The following is a 24,523-nucleotide window of genomic DNA, read 5'->3' as shown; positions in this document are numbered from 1 at the left end:
AAGGAAAGGAAAGGAAAGGAAAGGAAAGGAAAGGAAAGGAAAGGAAAGGAAAAGAGAAAAGAGAAAAGAGAAAAGAGAAAAGAGAAAAGAGAAAAGAGAAAAGAAAAGATGTATCTATACTTTCTCTTTGCTGGGAAAGACTTGGGGCAAGAGCGACTCTTACAGGAAGGGATGACACACTTTCTGTTATCATTCCATTTTTTTTACTATGTTCAGCTATGTTTGTCATTTTCCTCCTTTACTCAGAGCCAAGGGCATGGTAGGCGCCCCTGTCTGGAGTGAGGCCCCAGTATGACTTTAAAATGGGGATCTTCAACAGGTTTTAGATAAAAGATTGTTGTTTCCTCAATTACGGATTCTCTGGGGAAGCTTAGCATCCTATCATAGATCAGATCCAGGCTTCCTTCTCACCACCTCACACAGGGAGAATTTCCTTCCAGGATGCAACTGCTCTCTTTGGTCTCTATCCATCTTTTAAGCCTGGAAGATCCAGAGTCACTGAAAAAAAAAAATCTTTTCCTATTTTTCTTTTCATTTCACAAAAGAAAACCAAACAAAAACCAAACCAACCAACCACCACCAACCAAATCAAACCAAGATCAAATCAGTTTCTCCCAGGCTTCTGGGATGACCTCTGGCAGCCCTCACGTGCTACTGCTTAGCTCCCAGCCCCATGACCCGTAACATTTTCTTTTTGTCCATCAAGGAGAAGTAAAATCCCTCCCAGGTGAGGCTGTGTGCCACCTCTTCAAAGGTCCAGCTCTCCTTTTGAGACACTCCACAATAGACAGAATGGAAATAACTGCTTTGGTTGATCTGATGACCAGAGTGAAAGTGTAGCTGGGCTTATGTTGGAAAGAGGGATGATAGACCATTGCAAAGCTTCATGAATAGCAAGGCAGTGGAGACAGACAATCGTGAAGCAATGCAGAAACAGCCAAGCTGCTGGAGAAGGAAAGTAGAGGTGAAATTTTCTTTATGAGTTGCTCTTTAGCGCACCCTCCAGTACATACACAGCAAAGAACATCATTTCTCAGGCCCGTAGCACTTCCTTGCAAGGTGTGGCTAGCAGACTGTAGATGGGTTAAAGGCATTTGAAAGAGGTTCATTAAATCATCCTGCATGTTCTAAGTTAAAGGAGTTGAATTTTAACTTCCAGCCATGTTCTCTTGGTCAATAAGGTCAAGACACATAGATCTACTCCTACTTATTTTAAAGCATTCCTGAAGAAGCAGTTATCATTTCTGGTTACCTGGCAATTTTGAAACTGCATGTAGTTATATCTACAGAGAATTTCTGCTATTGCCCTTTTAAGCTAACTTCCTTGTAAAATTAAAAAATCATTAATTCCTCATCTCAAGTAATTCTACAGAGATGATTTGGCCATGTTATTAGTTTCAGTTCTTATCCAGGAGTGCTGAGATTTCCCAGAGACCTGGCAACTCCACGAAGGGCAAAGGGCTTCTCTTCATCCCATTTTAAAGGCTAGTTTGAGAAGATTGTTGGTTTCACTGTCAGAAAGCTGTTGGAGAGAAACAATGATTTTGTAGAAATCAGCAGGGTAAAATATTAATTACAAGAACATCCTTTTTATATTGGCTATTATCTTAGCTGTGTACCTCCTCATGTAATTGCTAAAGTGAACTCTAGCATCACTCTACAGCTCATCTTATGCACATACTCCTCTATTCTCTATGGAGTTGTTCTACAGACTGAAGTTCCATGGGCCTATGCCTCCCTGCTATGTGTGGATCCCTCTGCTGAGGCTTTGCATGCCTGGGCGCTGGTGGAAACCGCTACACAAAACTGGAGCAGGGAGGAAGGAAGCAAGGGAGGAAGGAACATACTTCACAGAGGTCAGGCAAACTGGCTTACTGCCTATCCAGTATGTGCCTTCATACCTATCTGCAGGAAGCGCACTGCCAGGGACAGCTGCTGAGCACAGAAAATTCTTGAGAGCTAGGGCAGACTGCCAGGGCAGGGAGAGCAGTGCAGGAAAAACTCCTCCGTTCAGCTGAGGACGAAAGGTAGGGAGCGCTAAGGCCCCTTCTTTCCTAGCCTGCTGGCCCCTGCTTCTCTCAGCTCAATCATGCCGAAAAGCGCTAAGAGGATTAGAGGACTGCAGCTGTGGTGCTCAGGTATTCATCTGCTACATTCTTTTCGGCCAGTTTGGGAAAACACAAGCTTGCAAAAATTGAAGGATGCCAAGAACATCTTCAATTTGCAACCCACAGAGGAAAGAGAGTAAGATGTTAAATTGGAGTAGCAGGTGCTGTCAGATAATTTCTGTGGAAAACTTCACAAATGCACTCTGTACTCTAATTCCCATTTAAAGCATTTTGACAACAAGTAATTATACCTGACCCATTAAAAAAAAAAAAAAAAGGAATATGGCACTGCTGTTCCTCTTCCTGATTTCCTCAGAAGTAATCTTCCAGACTGAATGTACTGACACTGTGCAACCAATGGCTCACTGCATAAAATGCAAACTGATCACAAACGTGGTTTGATTTACCCCCACAGATTTTGCCAAAAAAAAAAAAAAAAAGACTTCACTGAAGCATTGGTCTTGTGAAGGGCACTGTAGGTGTTCTAACACAGAAATTAACCCTGAATACCTTTCACTGGGTAAATTCTGGATAATTCCGGATAATGTATTAAATGAAGTACTTTTCAGAAAATAGATTGCTCAGAGGAAAAGCGTCAAAAAGTAAAATCAAATAAAGATAGAACAGGAGAACACCTTATGTTTTCTGAGAGCAGGAAAACAGAGTCACCTACTATTAACAGCAATATTATCTCATTTTTATTGCCTTCTCTAGAAGAGAAGCTTGTATCGGCCATAGATTTGTATCCACCATGACAAATTCCACAGGGAGAAACAACAAAGTACAAAATACACGCAATACAATTTCCTGAAGAATTATAAAAACAACTTTTTTTTAGATTTGAGGCACTCAAGGAAAAAAACAGCACACTATTTTGTGATTATTATGTACACAAAACTAAATTAATAGTAATTGTAGAAAATCTTCAAAGCCCTCCTAATCATAGTTTCCATGCCAATTCTGAATTTTTATTACCAAAAGCCTTGAAGCCAGCTTCTGTCCATTGAGTTTCATGAAGTCTGCAACAAAACAGAATATGAAGATACAGTTAACTGGAATAAAATGCCTTTTGTAGAGAGTAAACTAAAATAAAGCTACAGTATATCCTATTTTAAAAGTCAATGATGTGGTATCTAAATGAACACCTCAATAAAAAACTTAATTATATCACCTGTCAAACAGATATCCAGGATATTAAAAACTTTCTGGAAAGCATGAAATATTCAAAACCTCAGAAAATAACAAGTTCTTCTTATGATTTCCCACTTGCTGTGCTACAGCTTTAAACTGCATTTCCACAGTGGGGAATTGGTAAAAGAATTACAATACAATATTAAATGGCATTTCTTCTTATGTATACCTGGTTTGGACTGAAAGCATGAGAGGGCAGGTCTTCAGGTGGCTGCGGCCAACCAATGTCATTCGTAGAGCTCATTTATTTTATGTCTTCTTTTGCTGTGGATTACTCTTCACTTAGATCTGCAGCACAGTATCCCTCATCATCCTTGAGAATACTTCTGCACTCATTTAATTTTCTTTTATGGGCTGCCAGTAGCTGTAGATCTGAAATTTTTCCTTCAGAAAATTTTACTTCACTGTTGTATGTTTGGGAACACTTTATCCCCTCTACAAAGGAGTAAGAAACAAAGCAATATGATTTGCACCGTTTTCAGAAGCTGATGCTGCAGAACTGTACATTTGATATATATCTTTCAAAAAGGTGTTTTAATTATGTTTGATTTAGACAGAGAAATAGAAATACTTCTTAAACAAGAAAATTCACTGGATCTGACAAATGCATTGAAAAGGGTAAGAAGAATGAATGGCATAACTTTCAGAAGATGCAGGGAGAATGGGAGAAAGTCATCAGGAGACAGCATGGGACTGGGCTGATACCTCTCTCTTCTCCATCGACATCTACATTTGATTTTCCACCACAATCTCAAGTTCAAAATACTTTGGTTTCTCATATCCTTTATGAAGAACAGCAGGTCAATTTTAAATTACGTTTTTTTTTTACTCTTGTCCATACAAAAAGTAGGCCATGAAACAGTTTAGTTATTTTTTATGCAATTTAAACCTTACAGACCATTCCAACTTGGTTACATGGGCAGCGAAAGGAAGGTTAGTTTTCTTCTGTAGGCAAGAGCAATCACAGGCGTTCAGTATGTGGAGAAATTAAATTGTATGGGGGATATCAGCAAGTAACATTGCAGATCATCTTTTCTTCTCTGCCTCCTGTACTGGGTAAGGACATGTAAACAAATGAAAGGATCTTATCTTTAAATACCTAGCTTTGTGGCTGTTTTTTTGACAACAAATTGGCCTATATGGCACGAGCTTTGTGGGTACTGGATGGGGTTCACCTTTCTCAAGGAAGTGTCCTTGAGGAAAAGCTAGCGGGGCTCATTGGGAGGGCTTTAAACAAGGTCTGAAGGGGGAATAGTAAGCCTTCCCATGACAAGGTGTGGAATGTCATAGCTGGATTTGAGGGACGGTGCTAGCAGGGGCTTTGAAGAACCTGCTGTCTTGAGAGGTGCTGGCAACACTGCAACACATATGAAAACCTGTGATGATGAGGCAGTGGCTGCTGGGGCAATAGGAGAAGGCAAAGGGGAAAATCAAGGGAAATATTTAAAAGGAATTAAAGATTTATCCTTTAAGGAGGTGACAAGACCAGCTGCCCAGCTGAAGTGTCTCTACACCAATCCACACATCTTGGAAGACAAACAGGAGGCTGGAAGCTACTGTGCTACTAGAAAACCACAATGTAGTTGTCTTCAGCAAAACCTGGTGGGATGATTCTCATGACTGGAGTGTGGCTATTGACAGCTACAAGCTGTTCAGAAGGGACAGATGAGGAAGGAAGGGAGGAGGTGTGGCTATCTACATCAGGAAAGGAATAGAATGCAAAGAGCAGTCCCTAAATAATAGTCATGAGCAAGTTGAAAGCCTATGAGTGACAGTTAGAGACCGAGGCAGCAAAGGGAGCCTTGTGATCAGTGTCTACTACAGGCAACCTGATTAAGTGGAGCCTGTTGATGAGGCCTTCTACCTCCAGCTACAGGAGGCATCATGATCACAAGCAGTCGTCCCACTGGGGGACGTAAACCACCCAGGCATCTGCTGGAACAGTAGTACAGCGAGCTGTAGGCAATCCAGAAAGCTCCTAGAATGCATTGAGGATAACTTCCTGACTCGAGTAGTTGACAGCCCCACCAGCAGGGATGCAATACTGGATCTGTTGCTCACCAATGCAAATGAACTGATCGGTGACATCAGGATTGGGCTGTAGTGAATGTGCTATGGTTGAGTTCATGCTCCAGAGGGATGTGAGACAGGCAAAGAGTAAAATTAGGATGCTGAATTTCAGGAAAGCTAACTTCCAACTCTTCAGGGAGTTAGTCAACAAAACACCCTGAGAAACTGTCCTCATGGGCAAGGGTGTAGAGCAGAGTTTGCAGATCTTTAAGGAAGCTTTCCTTAGCACTCAAAAGGTCTCCATCCCCAGGTGTAGCAAGTCAGGAAAGGAAGGCAAGAGACCAGCATGGCTGAATCAGAACTTGCTGGTCAAACTGAAAAGCAAGAAGAAAATGCACAGGCAGTGGAAACTGGGGCAGGTACCACGGGAAGACTGTAAGGAAGCTGCTAGGCTGTGTAGGGATGGGGTCAGGAAAACCAAGGCCCAGCTTGAACTAAACTTTGCAAGGAGTGCCAAGAAGAACAAGGAAGGCTTCTACAGGAACCTGAACCAGAAAAATAAAGTCCAGGAGGGGGTACCTCCCCACAGTGGGTGACACAGGCAGGATGGAAACAACAGACAAGGAGAAGGCAGAGGTACTTAACAATTTTTTTTGCCTCGGTCTTCTCTGATAACTGCTCATCACACAGTCTTCAAGTGTTTGGTTTGGTAGGAGGGTATTGGGGAAGCAACGTCCCTCCCACTGTAAGCAAAGATCAGGTTCATGATCACCTAAGGAACCTGAACATCCTCAAGTCTATGGGTCCTGATGAGATGCATCCCAGAGTCCTGAGGGAATTGGCTGATGTAGTTGCCAAGACACTCTCAATGGTATTTGAAAAGTCGTGGCAATCACGTGAAGTCCCTGGTGACTGGAAAAAAAGTCAATATCACACCCATTTTTAAGATCAGCAAAAAGGATGGCCCTGGAGACTTTCAAGGTGAGGCTAGATCAGGCCCTGGGCAATCTTACTTAGCTGTGAATGTCCCTGTTCATTGAAGAGGAGTTGGATTAGGTGACCTTTAAAGGTCCCTTCCAACTCTAAGGATTCTACGATTGTACGATTGCCTGAGACTTTTTTTTTTTTTGGAGGCTTTTTGTTTCTTCATGCCAAAGTCTTTCCTAAGCCTCCAAAACCAAACTGCCTTCCAGAGCTCCAGTATGTACTCCAGCAAGTTCTGCATGCTGAAAAAAGGAATACCAGCGCTGAAAGGTTGCCTGTGGAAAACTCAGGCAGTGGTAATGAAAGACCTACAAAATAGTATCTGTAAATACCTGTACTGTCATTTCGAAAAACTGGCATACAGACAAACAAACACCAAACTTGTAGAAGAAATGAAAAATTTAGGAGGCAGATTACAAAATGATGTTTCTGGAAAAAAAACTACACCTTTCCAAAGGTATGATGTGTTAAAGAAGAATGCTGATATGCCAAATCACAAACAAGCTTTCAAGGTAAGAAATATCTTTCAAGGGAAAATTTTTCAAGATAAGAAGCATTTTTCTGCATTCATTTAATGATAACTTAAAAAAAAAAGAACAACTAAAAAAACAACTAAAAGCCAATAGTTGTGACTTTAGGTTAGCATCTTGAATACCTAATTTGTGTGCTCTGACTTCAGACATGTATTCGTCATTTCCACTGGCTACCAGCATTCAGGTCCAGGTGTGATTCTAGATTTGTTTTCAGTTGGGCAATACTCACAGCTCTGAAAAAAGTGTCAGCTAGTAGTATTGCAAATAAAGTGAGAAAGTTTCAACTGTGTCCCTTGTAAATACTGGGAAGCTTTTTTCTGCAATACTTCTCTACGGCCTGGTGAGACACACAGGAGACAGGATGCAGCAGATTCAAATCACAGGATATTTCCCCCATTTGCCACTGTCAGCTTCACATGTGATACAGATGGTTTTGTATACCCCCCCTAGATGGAGGACAGAATCTGTCCTCGTAGAAAAGCTGACGGGTGACTCACATGTGTCCATCACGGAAATTTCCCAAGAACAAAAACCATCAATCCTTATATTTGCATTTTAGTCTGTGAAGTGTCTGCTACTAAAATCCTGAACAGCCAGGAACATCACCTTCTAGACAAAACACAACCTACAGTCCAGGTCAGTCAAAACCAAACTGGAAAAAGAGCCACTGTCTCTGCAAGCAGCAGCCCAGGACAGAATAAACAAAGGTATGTGGAATCGAGAGAGAAAAACACTCAAATCTTACTCCATGTTTCTAGTTCCTGCAGTAGCTTTGGGGGGAAGAAAATATAAGAGGGAGGAATGTTGACTTATGCACCAGACTGAAATCTCTGGGCTCCTCAGCTCCAGGACTGCCCATACTCAGCCCAAAGCTTGCTGATACCAAACTCTGGTAGGAAAGGCTGCAGAGAGTGAACACTGCCCCAGGACTGTCCTGAGCAGCCAACGCCTGACTCCGGGCACTACTCTGACACACAATAACTGTTCTTACTTAATGCAATCTTTTTGATACCCGCTGGTGAAAACGGAATGAAGACTGGATGCTCAAATATTTTCAACGCATGTCCTTTTGAAAGGAACACTGCAAAAGCCAAAGAAAATGGGAGAGAAAACACGAGACAGGCAAAGAAGGAACTGATGCTCTATATCATTCTTTCCTTAAAGAGATGACTTCATACACTGTTTCAATAATCCTTACCTAGGAAGTCAATGCTAAAAATATTAACACTTAAAAAAAATACACACTCCATATTAACAGAAAATAATCTAACAATGGGGAAAAAAAAAAACAAACAAACAACAAATAAACAGAAACCTTAACCCATAAAAAATTGGTGTTCTATATACCATTTTTTGAAGACATTACCAAGCAATTACCAGAACTAGGACCAACCAGTACTGTCTCAAACTAATCAAGTGCTGTAAGATACCAAATTTTACGAGTTATCAATTTAGTACACTTGATCATTACAACTGTATTAGGAAACCTAATGAATGAATCAAATCCTTCTACTACTGCAGTGACAGTAGTAGAAGAACCTTTCCAGCAAAAGCATGCTTTACACCTGATGAGTAACAGGGAGCTCAGACATACGAACAGAAAAATGCATAACTCTTAAATAAATTTAAAAGCATATAATGGAATGTGCTGTATGTTTAAGAAGTCTTTCTCAAGATACTTTGTTCTTTAAATACCAGTCATGACAGTTTTATAATTTCATTATGCGTTTCAGTGATAGGCCTTGCTTCTGAAATCCCAGAACTCCCAGGTGAGGAAAATTTATGGATATGTTGTTGGCTTTAAAAGTGAATTAATCCATTAAGAATGCCAAAATATTTGTTGTGGTTTCAGCTAGGTCAGTTGATTTTCTTCATGATGGCTAGTGCGGTGTCGTGTTTTGGATTCTGGAGAAAGATGGTGTTGACAACACACCAGTTATGTTGTTGCTGAGCAGTGCTGCATGGAGCTGGGGACTTTTCAGCTTCTCATGTTGCTCTGTCAGCAAGGGGGCTTGGGGTGCACAGGGGAACCAGGATGGCTGGCTCAGATCGGCCAAGGGGACATTCCATACCATACAACACCATGCAGAACTACAAAAATGGGGAAGCTGGCTCGGGCAGGGGGTGGGCATGAGGGCAGCTGCTGCTTGGGGATCGGCCTGGCATCAGTCAGTGGGTGGCAATTGTGTTGTGCATCATTTGTATTGAAAAATATATTTTATTACCATTATTTTCCCCTAGTTTTCTGTCTTAGTATGTTCTTTTTCTCAACCCTTAAGTTTTACCTTTTTTTTTTTTTTTCTGATTCTCTCCCCAGTTCCCCTGAGAGCTGGGAGTTAGCAAACGTATATGTGGTACTTCACTGCCTGCCAGGTTAAATCACAACAGTATTTTATATTGCAAAATAACGTGTCTATTCACAGAAAACACAACTCAATAGTGAGAAAGTATTGTAAGCATTATACATATCAGTGTCACAAACTTTCTTCATTTATAACCAAAACATTATCTTCGAACTTAAAAAGTAAAGGTCTTCTGTGTCAAGTTGAAGTTATTTTTTGCATACTTTGTTTTCTTAAGATTCAGCAAATAAAAGCTTCATAATTCCAGCAAGCTGCACATTACTTCATTCTACCACAAGAAAAAGCATGGAAACAAGAACTGCAATGTTTATACCTACATGTAGGGTATAAAGACACTCAAAGCAAACACATTAATACAATCTCTCTATTCAGAAAGAGATGTGTTTTAGAACAAAGAGATGTGTAAACTGTGTATGTTTATTCATAGAAAAAGTTTAGATAGAACAACTAGGAAGCTCAAACCACTACTATTAAATGGAATAAACTCCTGCAGAAATTTAAAACGTACATTGCTCAGCAGTACCTATTTACAAGATTGTTATTCAAAGGTTGCCAACATTAAAATGCAGATAATTTCACAAATTAATCTGATTTTATGGGTCTTAATCACATAAACATTGCTATTCTTGTCAGCACACTGTCATATTAACACCACAGAATCTCTTACATCAAGAGTAACTTTATACTGGTGTATCTGTTCAACTAGAATTAGGAACATCCCCTACTCGATAGCAACTTCGTCAGCTTCAGCAGACTAAGCTGGATTTATTTTGTCAAAAGTGTTAATTACTAAAATTAACATGTGGCTAGAACAACCTTCCTATGGAACACTGATGCAGAGCTGTTATTGAGAAAAATCTTATCAGTTTTTGAGGACTCGGTGAACAAATAAGAGGACAGTTAACATCTTTCATGCTGTTAAATTTAGCTAAGCACTATGTCATTTTCCTCTTCATCAAATATTTCCCATGTTTCTGCAATTTATGAAAACAAGTAGTAATGGGATAATTAAAAAAGTTTAATATGTTTTATAGAAACTTTGTTATCATTAATATCTAAAAGATCTCCAAATCATGAGCATTATCAATTTCTATAATATCTTCAGGTTCCATCTTTGTTTCATGATGCCCCTCCTGTAAATCATCCAGAGAAGCCAGAGCTTCGTTTGTGTCACTAGCAAAAGTTTCACGAGACGCATCATCATATTCCTGCAGGTTTAGCCCTTTAATGGCTTTTTTCATCTTCTTTCCTAGAACTTGTATTCTCCTCTTCTTAGCAGCTTTTTTGTTTTCATACTCCTTTTGGTTTTCCAGATAGAATATTTCCTTGAATGAAAATAAATTTTAAAAATTAACATTAATTTCCGGAAGAAAACATGAAGCAAAAATCCTTTTAACTTCTAATACTGCTCAACAATAATGAACATTCATATTATTCAGTGTAGGAGTATAGATTGCACTTAAAAAGAATGCTCCATAAATGATTTTGATTTGAAACTACTTTGTAAGTAACACTAAATTTTTCATTTCAAGCATGCATGACACAAAAGTGCGAGTGGCTAATACACCAGTGTCATGCTGCCATCCAGGGGGATTTCAGCAGTTTGGAGAAATGGACTGACAGCAAAGTCATGAAGTTCAATAAGAAATGCAAAGTTTAGATGTTGTACTAAGGGACATGGCTGAGTGAGGAAATATTAGTGGTAGGTGGACTGGATGATCTTGGAAATCTTTTCCAACCTCGGTGACTCTGTGATTCTACACCTGCAGAGGAATGACGCAAGGCACCAGGACACACTGGTGGCTAACTGCCCAGAAAACAGAGTAACAGAAAAGGACACGGAGGTCCTGGTTGACATAAAGGTTAATGAGAAATCAGCAGTGTGCCCTTGCCACAAAGGCGGCTGATGATCTCCTGAGCTGCCTTAGGCAAACATTGCCAGCTGGTGCAGGAAAATGAACTCTTCCCTCTCCTCAGGGCTGGAAAGGCCACACCTCGGGTAGCATGTCCAGTTCAGGGCTTCCTAGTACTGAAGACATACAGACACTGGAGAGACTTCAACAAGGGACCACTAAGATATAAGCTTGGAGAAGAGAAGGCTCAAGGAGAGATCTTATGTACAAATGCCTGAAGGGAGAGTGCAAATAAGTCAAGAGCCAGGCTCTTTTCTGTGGTACTCAGTGAGAGGATAAGAGGCCACAAGCACAAACACAAAATGTTCCCTCTAAACACTGGCTGACATTTTTTGACTGGGGCGGTGATTGAGCACTGGCAGAGATTTCCCTCAGAGTTGGTGGAAATTTAATTCCTTGAATGAACCAGAAGCCATCTTGATGTGGCTCTTGGCAATCTCTTCCAGTGGGGCCCTGCTTGAGCAGGTGGGTTGGACCAGAGGACCTCCAAAGGTCTCTTTCAACCTACACCACTCTGATTTTCAAAGAAAATCTTTCATGTCAAGATGAAAGAAAACAGTTAAAGGTAACCTACTGTGAAATCTTAAGCAAAAGATTCTATTGCACTTTGACAAAACTTCTCCCCAGAAATGAAATTTGAGGCCACATCTCTACAGCCAAACTTCTGTGAACCCCAGCAACATTTTTGCTCCTATAAAGCAACTCTTAGAAGCTTCACCCTTGTTTCCGAGAGGGGAAAAGATCTAACTAGATGCAGCTACATGCCTTTTTTCCTTATTTTTTTAAATGACAATCAGAAGTTACATGGAAAACATTCATGTATTTTTCACCCCCAGAGCTGTAAGTCAAATGCTAAGGATACAGATCAGTGAGAGCACTGTACACGTGACAACCTCTATGATGAAAGATTACACATTTTTTCTATAAGACTGTGTATCAAATGATGTCTCACACCATTGGTCAAGTTCATTGAGTAAGAACTGCTGCCTCATTAAACACTTGTCAAAAATCAGCAAGAGAAGAACAAGGCACTCAATTATAAAGGCATGGAGGAGGGGTTGTAGAGTACATCTTTTTGAAAGTGAGATAAAATCATCAATCCCACAAATTAAGAAAAATCCAGTAGACAACTCTTCAGACTCTACAGTTTCCTTAACAATCTTTTTGTCACTGGCAATACATAAAAGGTGTTTTTTTAGCCATGTGTCAGCGCATTTTGTAAACTGTTATCTGCTTATATTTTGAATATGAAAAACTGGTTTCTTTGGAATAATAAACTTGCTAGAAGTTTTGAGGAGAATTCAGGCATAAGCTTTCTAGCAGAAAAAATACTCCACAAAATTAACTTTGGACAATCATGTGCACTCTTAACAATTTTACCTTGATTTGTTCTTCTTTGATACTGGGTGTGTTCTTCAGCAGGTTTAAATAAACACCCCCTGGTGTTCTCCTCCTAGTACCGTTCTTAACAGAGAAATAATAAATCAGTAATGTTAGCAAAATTAAAATGTAATTGTTGATACGTGAATGGCACAAAAGACAATGCTTTCTATCGAGACAGAATTCAGAAAGTGAAGTTCTGCTGTTCTAGCTGTTACATAACCACAACCCCGGCTATTTTTTTTAAATTTTTGTTTGTGGCTGATATACGAAAGTCAACAACCAGCTTGCTCCATTTGGACAGGTAATGTATGAGGTTTTAAAAAATTTGCTTTAGAATACCCTATCAACTGTTCATACTACAAACTAAATCTGATTTTGACAGCGAAGAAACAAAGTACTGATGTGTTCCAGATACTTTCACAGCCAACTGCAATAATGTTTATATTATGTTGGATATTCAGAACATTACTAACAAAGAAGCCTAGTAAAATTTCAAAAATTGATTTCATAAAATTATGTAAAATCTCATTTGTTTATCTGCAGGATCTTGCATTTCTGCCTAAGGCACAAGTTTCTCCCTGTAACATGTTAGTTCCACACTTCAGTAGGTTTCAGCTGAGCAACAGCGGTGTGAAGTATGATACTGGTGCACGAACAGACTCAGCTTTGAAACCTCTGTAAATTATAAACACTAATTACTGGAATATTTTACAATTACCATTCACAATATATGAAGTTGAGCTGTTACTCCAACGCCCAAATACAAAATTAAAGGTGAAGCTTCTCTACTAAATAACAAACAACACACAATCCAGAAGCTTAAGAACAGAGAAGCTCAATTTTTATACCTTTTCTTGAAACAGCAGACACCACAAATTTTTATCATACTAGTAGCACAAAATCTCAACCAAAAAAAAAAAAACAGTACACTGTATCTACCTTTCAAACGGTGTACTCTGATCTGCAGCCAAAGGTGCCACTAGGAGTTGTGCCCTTTCATCTCCTTGGTAAATACTTGATTAGAATTTGAACCCCTCATGACAATACATTGCTTTTAAGAGAATTCACTGGCTGGAAAGCTTACCCCAATGCCTTGCAACCACAGAAGTTGAAAATACAATCAACTTTCACCCCACAGCTCATTATTTAACAAAAAACACACACAGAAACCGATAACCTGATCATTATGTATAGGATTTTTACCAAGACTTGTAAAAGAAATTGGTCCTCAGTTCTGCATTGCTGGTACCCAGGTCCTATAACAAAGCTAACAGATTCCCTATTGAGAGTTACATTTTGGAAGTGACATTAGGAATGCTTGCAACATACTATGTTGACCTATGACTGCAGGCTGATTAACCTGATTAACTGAGCTATCTAGCTCACTGTTGCTGAACAACCACCGGACTTAATAATCTGCTAGAAGCTTCATTCCAGAAGCACAAGCTTTTATTCAAGATTTAGAACCTCTTATTCTTAAGGTCCTGAGGGAAATATCCCAGGATAAGGCAGGTAATTGTTATGTTATCACTGCAAATTAGATACTGATTTGAGGACAAGAAGTGGGGTAAATCCCAAGCCCGTTCATCTCATTGTTTACTCAAACTCTGCTAGAGGGTTATGTTAGTACTTATTGTTAATTGGCTTTCGTTGCTCAGACAAAAGACCCACTTCCCAAGGGATGATCATAGAAAAAATGCATGGAACCTGGAAGAACCTGTCAGATGTGAAAGCTATGTAATAGAATTACACAGATATTCTGCAAGTAAAAAGCATCCCCTCCACCCCCTGTCACAATATCACATTTTTCTTACCACTATGAACAGTCCACCATTCTGTTCCACTTCAGCAGTTTCCATAAGAAGTTCGATAGCTTTTCTCTTTCCAATTATTTTCACGACTCGAGCTATTAATTCTTTCTTTGGTTCACAAAGCCTTAAGGGGAGGAGAAACAAACACATTCACAGTCAGTAGAATTTCAAGTAAAATCAACCATGGTACTTCCATAATGAGCAATTTATTCTATATGACATAACACTGTGCTATTAATAATGAGTTTCTACATTTAAATGTGTTTCAGCGGCTTCTTAAATCTGAATTTTCTAATACTGAGCTTCTGAAGGACAGTAATCTCTAAAGCACTTTTGTTCAAAGCTTGTCTTACTAAAAATGCAGTGAGTGGTTGTTTTCCCTCTACTGATTAGTGAAAAGTATATCACACTATATCAGAATCTGCAAAGCCCTATATAAACCTCTGAAGCAACAGGATGAAAGTCTGCTGTACAATAAACCAGCTGCATACTATAGGAGTGCTACACTAAACTGTAACTAAAGGAGTCTGAATACAAAGTCAGCTTATACAGCATCTATTTTCTTGGCCAGCATCTGTACTCTGCTGGAAACAAGTATAAGCCCCAGATAAAAACTGTACAGAGCAAGAGTCATATTCTATTTTTCTTTTGTCCTCCTTAAATGATAAAGCTAATGATGCACAGTTCCAAGCACTACAGCAAAGTGGTTTTAAATCTCGGGGGGCTAACATATCACATCAACTACAAACATTCTTGAAGATGACCACATAACCAAGTGCTTTAAATGACATTACCATGCTACAAAATTACATACTCTACGACGACTATAATAATAGAAGTTGTTTGACCGTTAAGGTGGACAACTAATTACAAGCAGGCAAGCTAGATTAAACTGCTTCAATTGTAAAGGAGTTATGTAAAATTAAACACTAAAGCTCTCAATTTAACAACAATTGGTCTAAGCACTCAAATGTTTAGCCAACCAGACTAACTTTCTAATTTGTGTTTAATCTTACAGAGTTCAATGATGGCAAGCCATCAGAAATAAAATGCTTTCTTAAATACCTACAGGAATGTAGATATTGGAGTTATTGGAAATGGAGCAAACACTGCCTAAAGACGCAGACAACCTTAAGGTAACTAGAATTCCTTAAAGAGCTGGTTAAACAGACTTCCTCTTGGTAGCAGTGGCAGCTCAGTCACATCCCCATCTAGTGCTTCTCCTAACCCTGTATAATCCTTAGAGTTGTGCAAGGCAACAGGAACCATACAAGGTAAAGGGTAAAAATGGCATAAAACAGACAAAAAAGCTCTTTGGCTTCTGCTTACTGTGTGGGACAGCATAACAACAGGTTACAAATCCAGGCACAGAAGACAATTAAGACAAGACAGCTTAAACAACACTGCTATCATGTATAATCACAGTTCTAATGATGCAGATGGGTGCAGCTATTCCTATAAGCAATTAAAAAGTGGCTTCTGCCCTTAATTTGATAAAATTCAAGAAAACATATTTATTCATAAAATCATAGAATGGCCTGGGTTGAAAAGGACCTCAAAGATCATCGAGTTTCAACCCCCTGCCGTGGGCAGGGTCCCCATCCACTAGACCAGGCTGCCCAGAGCCACGTCCAGCCTGGCCTTGAATGCCTCCAGGGATGCGGCATCCACAACCTCCTTGGGCAACCTGTTCCAGCATGTTACCACTCTCTGAGTGTCAAACTTCCTCCTAATATCCAACCCAAACCTCCCCTGTCTCAGTTTAAAACCATTCTCCCTTGTCCTATCACTACCTACCCATGTAAACAGTCGTACCCCCTCCTGTTTATATGCTCCCTTCAAGTACTGGAAGGCCACAATGAGGTCCCCCCGGAGCCTTCTTTTCTCCAAGCTAAACAAGCCCAGTTCCCTCAACCTTTCTTCATAGGAGAGGTGCTCCAGCCCTCTGATCATCTTGGTGGCCTTCCTCTGGACCTGCTCCAAGAGCTCCACATCTTCCTTGTTCTGGGGGCCCCGGGCCTGGACGCAGTACTCCAGATGGGTCCTCACAAGAGCTGAGCAGAGGGGAACAATCACCTCCCTCTCCCTGCTGACCACTCCTCTTTTAATGCAGCCCAGAACATAGTTGGCCTTCTGGGCTGCCAGGACACATTGCTGGCTCACATCCAGCTTATCATCCACCAGGACCCCCAAGTCCTTCTCCACAGGGCTGCTCTCAAGTTCTTCCCCCAGGCTGTATAAATACCTGAAACTGCCCCAGCCCAAGTGCAACACCTTGCCTTTGGCCTTGTTGAACCTCATTAGGTTCACATGGGCCCACTTCTCCAGCCTGTCCACATCTCTCTGGATGGCTTCTCTTCCCTCCAATGTATCGACTGCAGCACTCAGCTTGGTGTCATCTGCAAAGCCGCTGACGGTGCACTCAATTCCAACCTCTGTGTCACTGATAAAGATGTTGAAGAGCACCGGTCCCAAGACCGAGCCCTGGGGGACACCACTCGTGACCAACCTCCACCCCGACACAGAACCATTGATCACAACCCTTTGGCTGTGACCAGTCAACCAGTTCTTAACCCATCGAACAGTCCATCCTCCAAATCCATACCTCTCCAATGTGGAGAGAAGGATGTGGTGACGGACCATGTCAAAGGCTTTGGAAAAGTCCAGGTAGATGACATCTGTTGCCTCTCTCCCATCCACTGATGCCGTCACTCCATCACAGAAGGCCACCAGATTGGTCAGGCAAGATCTCCCTTGGTGAAGCCATGCTGGCTGTCTCGGATCACCTCTTTGTCTCATATGTGCCTTAACATAGCTTCTAGGAGCATCTGCTCCATGATCATCCCAAGCACTGAGCTGAGACACACCAGCCTGCAGTTCCCTGAGTCTTCCTTTCTACCTTTCCTGAAATGGGAGTCATGTTTCCCTTTCTCCAGTCACTGAGGACTTCACCAGACAGCTGTGATTTTTCAAATATGATAGAGAGTGGCTCAGCAACCACATCAGCCATCTCTCTCAGAACCCTAGGATGGATATCATCCAGCCCCATGGACTTCCATACATTCAGTTTCATGAGGAGGTCTTGGACTTGCTCCACTGTTACAGTGGGACCGAATCTGCTCCTCTCACCCACACCTAGAGGTTCAGGGTCCTGGCAGACATGGGAATCCTGACCACCAGTGAAAACTGAGGCAAAGCACTCACTGAGCACCTCAGCTTTTTCCACGTCTGAGGAAGCCAGCTCACCGTCCTCATTTATCAGTGGGGGAGCACTCTCCCTGGCATGTCTCCTCCTGCCTATGTAGCTGTAGAACCCCTTCTTGTTATTTTTCACAACCCTTGCCAAGTTCAGCTCCATCTGTGCCTTGGCTTTCCTAATCCTATCTCTACACACACAGACAACAGCCCTGTATTCCTCCAAGGCTACACAACACTGCTTCCACTTCCTGTACATTTCCCACTTTTCCCTGCAGTTTAAGCTGCAGGTCCTTGCTCAGCCATGTTGGTTGCCCACCTCCTCTCCTCGATTTCTTCTGCTGGGGGATGGAGAGCTCCTGCACTCACAGAAGGGTGTCCTTAAAGATCTGCCAGCTCTGCTCTGTTCCCATGCCCTTACGGACAGCTTCCTAGGAGATCCCACCCAGCAGTTCTTTGAGAAGCCAGAAGTTTGCTCTCCTGAAGCTCAGGGTCCTGACTCTACTTTTTGCCAGGCCTGCATTCCTCCAGATCGCAAACTCCACCAAGTCATGGTCACTACAGTCCAGGCTGCCTCCAATCTTAACCTCTCTAATGCTTTCCTCCACACTGGTGAGCACCAGGCCCAGTAGGGCTTCACCTCAGGTCAATGCATCTAATACCTGGCCTAGGAAGTTATCCTCAACAGACTCCAGGAATCTGCTGGATTGTCTGCCACCCGCCAGATTCAGGTGGTTGAAATCCCCCATCAGGACAAGAGTCTGGGAGCACAATGCCTCCCACAGCTGAAGCAAGAAGGCCTCGTCAACAGGCTCCCCTTGATCAGGTGGCCTGTAGCAGACCCCCAACCACAAGATGTCCTTTACTGGACCGATCCCTGATTTTAACCCATAAGCTCTCAACCTGATCGTGGCTGTTACTCAGACACCGCTCTTTGCAATCTATCCACTTCCTAACATAGAGGGCAACTCTCCCTCCCTTCCTACCCTGTCTATCCCTTCTGAAGAGCCTGTAGCCCTCAATCTCTGTATGCCAGTTGTGAGATTCCTCCCACCATGTTTCCGTGACAGCAACCAGCTCTTAATTTCCCAAACACATCACGATTTCCAACTCCTGCTTATTTCCCACGCTGCGTGCATTAGTGTAAAGGCACCTCAGCTGGGCTTTCTGACACACCACCTTTCTGCAGAGGCCCTCACTCAAACCTCTGAAAGAAATCTTAAGTTTTCCTCCACTGCTTACTAGAGGGACACGAGAAGGTTTCAGATGGGGAGTTGGCAACATTACCTCCTCTGAGGTATTCCCAGAAGATCCTACAGGATAGTTCAGAGGTTTTTATTACAAGAGACACGCTCTGGGTTTTCAAATTTGTAAGTGAAAAGCTACTGAGATCTGATAACAGCGTTAGTCTAACTGCAGTATCTCAGCAGCTGGCAACACCACCCAGGTATCACAGAAATAAACAGTGATCAACATAATCAGTTTATTTAGATGCCAACCTACAAATCAGTAAGACTTCTAAGTCTTGTTCTCTAGTTAACAACTTTGTTCCCTTCTACTGCTGAAAAAAGGCTGTGGCAGTTTAAACTAATCTAAGTATGAATTACTACTGCCTTGTACTCTTTCTTCTCCCCTCACAGTATCAGTCCAGAGCAAGTTCAAAGGAAACTATGCAGCAAACAAACTTACAAACTTTGGGAAACAAACTTACCTGAAAACCAACCCTTAAAAAAACAACCAAAAACAGGCTTTTGGACAGTTAAGCTCTTATCTCAGTGCATAGGATTGTGAAAAGAATGAGACAATGGTGTGCAGCAGTACAGGTTGGAAAGGAGCTCTGCAGAGAAGGACATGGGTGTCCAGTTGGCCATGAGCCAGCAGTCTGCCTTTGTAGCCAAGATATCCTGGAGTGAAATAAAAAGAACATGGCCAGGAGGTCAAAAGAGGTGATCCTCCCCCTCTACTCAGCCCTGCTGAGGCCACATCAGCAGTACTGTTTCCAGTTCTGAGCTCCCCAGTTCAAGAAAGACAGGGAACTTCTACAGAGAGCCCAGCAGAGGGCCACAAAGATGGTTAGGGGTCTGGAGCATCTTCTGTATGAGGAAGGGAGGAGAGCCCTGTGACTGCTCAGCCTGGAAAAGAGAAGACTGAGAGGCGATCTTACCAACGCTTACAAATACCTAAAAGATGGGTGTCAAGAGAATGAGGCCAGGCTCTTATCAGCTGTGCCTAGCAACAGAACAAAGGCCAATGGACACAGACTGAAATATGAGAGGTTCCATCTGAACATGAGAAAAAACTAATTTACTCTGAGGGAAACAGAGCACTAGAAAAGGCTGCCCAGAAAGGCTGTGGAGCCTCCTTCTCTGGAGATATTCAAGACCTGCCTGGGCACTTTCCTGCGTGACCTACTGTAAGGAATCTACTTTAGCAGGGGGTTGGACTCAATGATATACAGAGGTCCCTCCCAATTCCAATGATTCTGTGCAAAACTCAAGCTCAGTAACTCTAACACTGGCTGGCATAAACTGGCACAGAACTGCAGCAGAGCTTCACAATATAGGCGTGATTTCAGTGCTAGCATCTACTAATCTCAGAGCAGCAGTGAAATGTCTCTGCAGATAGGATGTTCTGTGTATGTAAACCATGCACGTATTCTAGAAGCAGCACTCTCCAAAACATTACCCTACTCAAGCCAACTACAGTTTTAACGATTTACAACTTGGTCAGATTTTCACAGTGACAACAGCTTATGTATATTAGTTACCAACTTCAAATTCACATTTTTAATCATGGGGTACCTCCTAAAACAGCCACTACTAAATCTAAGTAACAAGAAACAGTATTTTTGATAGCCACTGTTATCAAGTAACAAATCATTGAAATCAATCTCTACCTGACTGATTCAAGAAAGGAAAAAAAAAGTTAAGACAATTACTGAATGTTTCTAAAAAGCACCAGATAAAATACTATATTTTAATTTTGTGATTTTGGAAATACCCACAAAGCACTTATTTATGCCTTTTGTAGCCTGGTATGACACATTAAAGACAGAGCAAATCAAAGTCTTTTTCTTGTTTTGCATTCTTTTCCATCAGTAGTTTAGCAATATTTCAAGTAGCTATACCATTATCTTACCGGTAAGCAATTTCATCTGCTACTTTCTCCTCTGAATCTTCTTCTGTTATTTCATATCTTCCTTTGTATTTCATTTCTTGTCTTTCACCTAGTCTATCTTTTACTGATCGCTTCCGTTTGAGAAAGCCTTGTCCATTTTCTTCTTCTGCTGGCAATGTTTTCTTGTCATCATGCATGTATTCATCCAGTTCTTTATCTAAAGTCTCTGCCTCCTTCTGCTGAGCTTCCTTCATCAGCTTTTTAGCCAATAAATAATTGTAAGTCTCCGACTGCCTGCTCCTGTCAATACTTCCATCCATTCCTAGAATCCCAAGTTCAGTAGCCACTGCATCCTGATTTTGCTCCTGGAGCACCATGCCCCAGATGTTGTTAACTTTCTTACCACCTGGAGCAGTTTGTTTCTGGTGGCTCTGATTAAGCAGAAAGGGCTCAGATTTAGCAGGAGGAAAGTTGAAACACTTCTGCCGTTTTCGTTTCCACAGACAGCTGTCATCATCAGATTCAGAAAAGCTTTCATCACTTGAATCTACGCTTTTGGTTGTCCGATAAGGAACATCTGGTGCACCTGATGAAACACTGCTCTGGAAAAGTCTGCCTGCATTACTGCCATCATGTGATTTCTGAAATGAAGAAGTAAATGTATGTTAACTCAATTACTCATGCAAAGAAAGAGAGCCATCAAGTCATGCAAAAAATTTTTTCACACTGGCTCGAAGTTCTTAATCTTGACTTGTGGCATTTTGGGCAGTCCTCTACGACCATCTCATGGAAACTAGAAAAGCTACTACAATTCTCAACACAGATAACGACAGATGTGCACAGCAGTTTTAAGAAAGGAAACTATCACAACATTTCAGTGGAAGTTCTTGTAACAGTAGAGAAATTGAAAGCTTTCTCTGGAGACTAATGTGTCAGAGAGTGGGTACCCAGTGATGTGCAATCACACCAATCTTCCCTGAAACTTAAGTGAGAAGAAAAAAAGAACAAAAAACTAAAAGTCAGATGCTAAGAGTCTGAAAAGCTAACAGTGTTTGGTGATTCTGATTCACTAAGGACAAGATATGACCATGTAATGGTAATGCCTCACACAAGAATCAGATTTTGTTGTTTTAAAACAAAGTGCTACTGACTCATATGGCCATTATTAATCAGGGCAAAAGCAAAACCCTAAAGGTTTTGAAATGCTTTACAAACAAGTCTTATTGCGCTAAAAATATTCAAGAGATGGCACTTCCCCATCATTCTGACAGGTAAACTAAACAGAAAGCCAAGCCTGCTCAGATCTGCACCATCTGCAGACACATCGCAAATAACAAGCCAGAATTCTGATTTCACCATTGCAGGGCACTTCTAGGCCATGCTGTCTATGCTATTCTACAGTAACTTTTTTTTTTTTTTAAACAGTTAATTCCATTTTTCCCTGGTTGATTTCTTATTGTAGTTACATGCTATGCTGAGATCTTTAAGATCAGACTTTCTTCAATCAGAGGTTAAAAATTGCTTTTAATCATCTCACCGTTTTTTCCCTTCCTACTAGAGAAGAGAGAGCAGAGCAAGCCTAAATATTATAATACAACTTAACATGGAAGCCATTAAACCCTCAGGAAGAAACAGAATCACCAACAGCAGTTTATGGGTGAGAGCATACACTCGCAGGACAGCGCTAACTGTTACATGCTGCTCCCGCGTGCGGCCAAACACTTCGTTCCCATTGTTCTCGTAAGGCCGAACTGGGACACTGGCGCCTCAGAGCCACGGGAACCAGCCCGCTCCCGCCGGGCCCACGGCACGGCCAGGGGGGCCAGGCTTCAGGAAGAGCTCACCCGGCCCGGCTGCACGGCCAGGCCCGATCCGCACAGCACCGGGCCCGGCGCCGCCCTCCGCCGCCAGCAGGCCCGCACCCGTCCGCTCTCCGGGCTGGGCCTCCGGCGCGGCTCCGGCAGCAGGGGAAGAGGAGGCCAGGCCTCGCCCGGTGCCGGCCTCGCCCGGTGCCGGCCTCGCCCGGTGCCGGCCTCGCCCGGTGCCGGCCTCGCTACCTCCCTCCTCTTCCCCACCTGCTGCCGGTCCCTGGGAGAACCGGCGCCGGGCATGTCGGAGTCCGAGTCGGAAAGCTCGCCATCCTCCACATCACCCTCCATGCGCCTCACTTCCAACGCCATCCCGGCGCGGCGCGGCGCGGCGCACCTATCCCCTACAGCGGCGGAGGCAGGGCGGGGACGCGGGGCATGTTGGGAGCGCCGGAGGGCGGGGCGGGGCGAGGGGCGCGGCTCGGGCCGCCGCCATCTTGTGCGCGCGGGGGCCGGAGGTGGCGCTGGGTGCCGCGCCGTGTTGCGGTTGCGCTGTTTCGTCGGCGTCATTGTGGAGGTGGCTGGTGTTGTAGGCGCAAAGGAGACTGCGGATAAACAAACAAGCAAAGATCATGTAGTCCAACTGATACCGTTAATCGGTCGATCAGGAAACTCTCTAAGACTCAAGCTGGAGTGTTAGACAACATTCTTTACTTTTGGTGCTGGATGCACGAGGGGATCCTTCCACCTAATCACGCATAATTGGAACAAAGGACCATTATCTTCTATGCATTGTGTTTCATATGCAAAGATTTTCCCGGGTGGTACATGTCTAATAAGTACTTCCCCCGAAATCATTAACATAGGGTTCCATCTCCTTGCTCAGTCTTCTTGTGGTAGTTGTCCTGAGGCCCTCTGGATGAAGTTAGTCTTCCTCACTTGTGTTCAGTGGCTGAGCACAGTCTTCGTGCATGCTCAGTTAGCTCCTGCTTTCACACAATCAGCTGATCAAGCGGAACTTCTGTATCTGCCTGGCATAAGGGCACTGTATGTGTACAGTGTACTGACCATACATCATTGTTATCTACTTGGTACAAGGGCACAGCTTGTTCCTGTTTTCTAAACAAGCTAGAGGGCTATCCATCAGTGAGCATTAGCAAGCTTAACAGTGTTGCACCATCTTGTATCACTAAACCATGTCTCTAGTGCCCTATAAGATGACCCAGGGCCGTTACCAGCCAGAGTTACTGTGTGGCTCTGTGGGTTACTTCAGATGATATTCAGAAGCTGCCTTTGGTGCAGTACAAAGATAAGAAGTAAGTCTCCAACGGTATATCTCTGGCTCTTTGATGTGAGGCAATGAATATAAATAAAGTAATGGTTTGTTCAAGGGGTTGATAATCAGAAATGGAGTTGTTTTTGTCTCTATCACAACAGTCTAATCCATGTCAAATCAGGTAGGCACACTGCTAAACTCAGTGACTCCGGTTATTTTAGCTCTGATTGATGCCAGGTAGATCAATTTAGCTTATGTCTTTCTTCAGTAATGAATATATACATAGTCCCATAGCTGTGGGGTGTGCGGGTTACTGTGTCTCTGAGTGACATTTGAGAATCTTGAGTTAGGCACTGAGGATCCTCATGCAGTGGAGAGCTAAGCAGAAATCTTCATTAACACCTGAAGCAAGGAACCACCCAGATATAGCTAATGAGAACAACTAAACCAAAAGACCAGATTTTGCTGTTGCCTGACATCTCAGACTAGCATTATGTCTGTCACTGTTTCTACAATACAGAAAATCATAAAGAATCACAGAATATGCCAAGTTGGAAGGGACCCTTTCTGGGCATGGTGGTGGTGGGTTGGCAGTGGACCAGTCTTTTCAAACCTCAGTTATTCTAATGATTCTTAAAAATTATCAAATCCAACTCCTCGCAGTGCTGGAAGTGAGGTCACACAGCGCAGAGCAGAGGGGACAGCCCCTCCCCTCGCCTGGTGGCAGCGCTGGGCCTGGTGCACCCCAGGGTACGGTTGGTCCTTTTGTCTACTAGGACACACTGCTGCCTTGTGTTCAGCTTGCTGTCAGCTAGAACACACAGATCCCTT

At 42.4% G+C, this 24,523-nt stretch overlaps 1 protein-coding gene and 1 long non-coding RNA gene across 2 annotated transcripts; both read right to left on the bottom strand.

Annotated features, from left to right (window-relative positions):
• Window positions 2,782-6,132, bottom strand: LOC110390196. The gene is made up of 2 exons (XR_002433626.1): window positions 3,469-6,132; window positions 2,782-3,127 (listed from the first exon to the last, which is right to left on the bottom strand). It is a non-coding gene; the product is annotated as an uncharacterized LOC110390196 (long non-coding RNA).
• On the bottom strand, window positions 9,217-22,864 carry PHAX (phosphorylated adaptor for RNA export). The gene is made up of 5 exons (XM_021381054.1): window positions 22,684-22,864; window positions 20,630-21,249; window positions 14,300-14,420; window positions 12,483-12,566; window positions 9,217-10,514 (listed from the first exon to the last, which is right to left on the bottom strand). Exons 1-5 carry the CDS (start codon window positions 22,786-22,788, stop codon window positions 10,245-10,247), a joined length of 1,200 nt encoding a protein of 399 aa, XP_021236729.1. The 5' UTR covers window positions 22,789-22,864; the 3' UTR covers window positions 9,217-10,244.

Source organism: Numida meleagris, chromosome Z (assembly GCF_002078875.1).
Source record: "Numida meleagris isolate 19003 breed g44 Domestic line chromosome Z, NumMel1.0, whole genome shotgun sequence".
In the NCBI taxonomy this organism is placed as follows: domain Eukaryota; kingdom Metazoa; phylum Chordata; class Aves; order Galliformes; family Numididae; genus Numida; species Numida meleagris.
The sequence above is the reverse complement of the archived record's forward strand: the minus strand, read 5'-3'. Positions and strand labels throughout refer to the sequence as shown.

Bases quoted from the DNA above. Each gene is read 5' to 3' on its own strand.
- PHAX (XM_021381054.1), bottom strand. From the start codon at position 22,788: ATGGCGTTGGAAGTGAGGCGCATGGAGGGTGATGTGGAGGATGGCGAG. The intron at 14,421-20,629 runs GTAAGATAATGG...CCTCCCCTTAAG, and splicing joins GCAGATGAAATTGCTTACCG to GCTTTGTGAACCAAAGAAAG. The intron at 10,515-12,482 runs GTAAAATTGTTA...TTTTCATTCAAG, and splicing joins TCAAAGAAGAACAAATCAAG to GAAATATTCTATCTGGAAAA.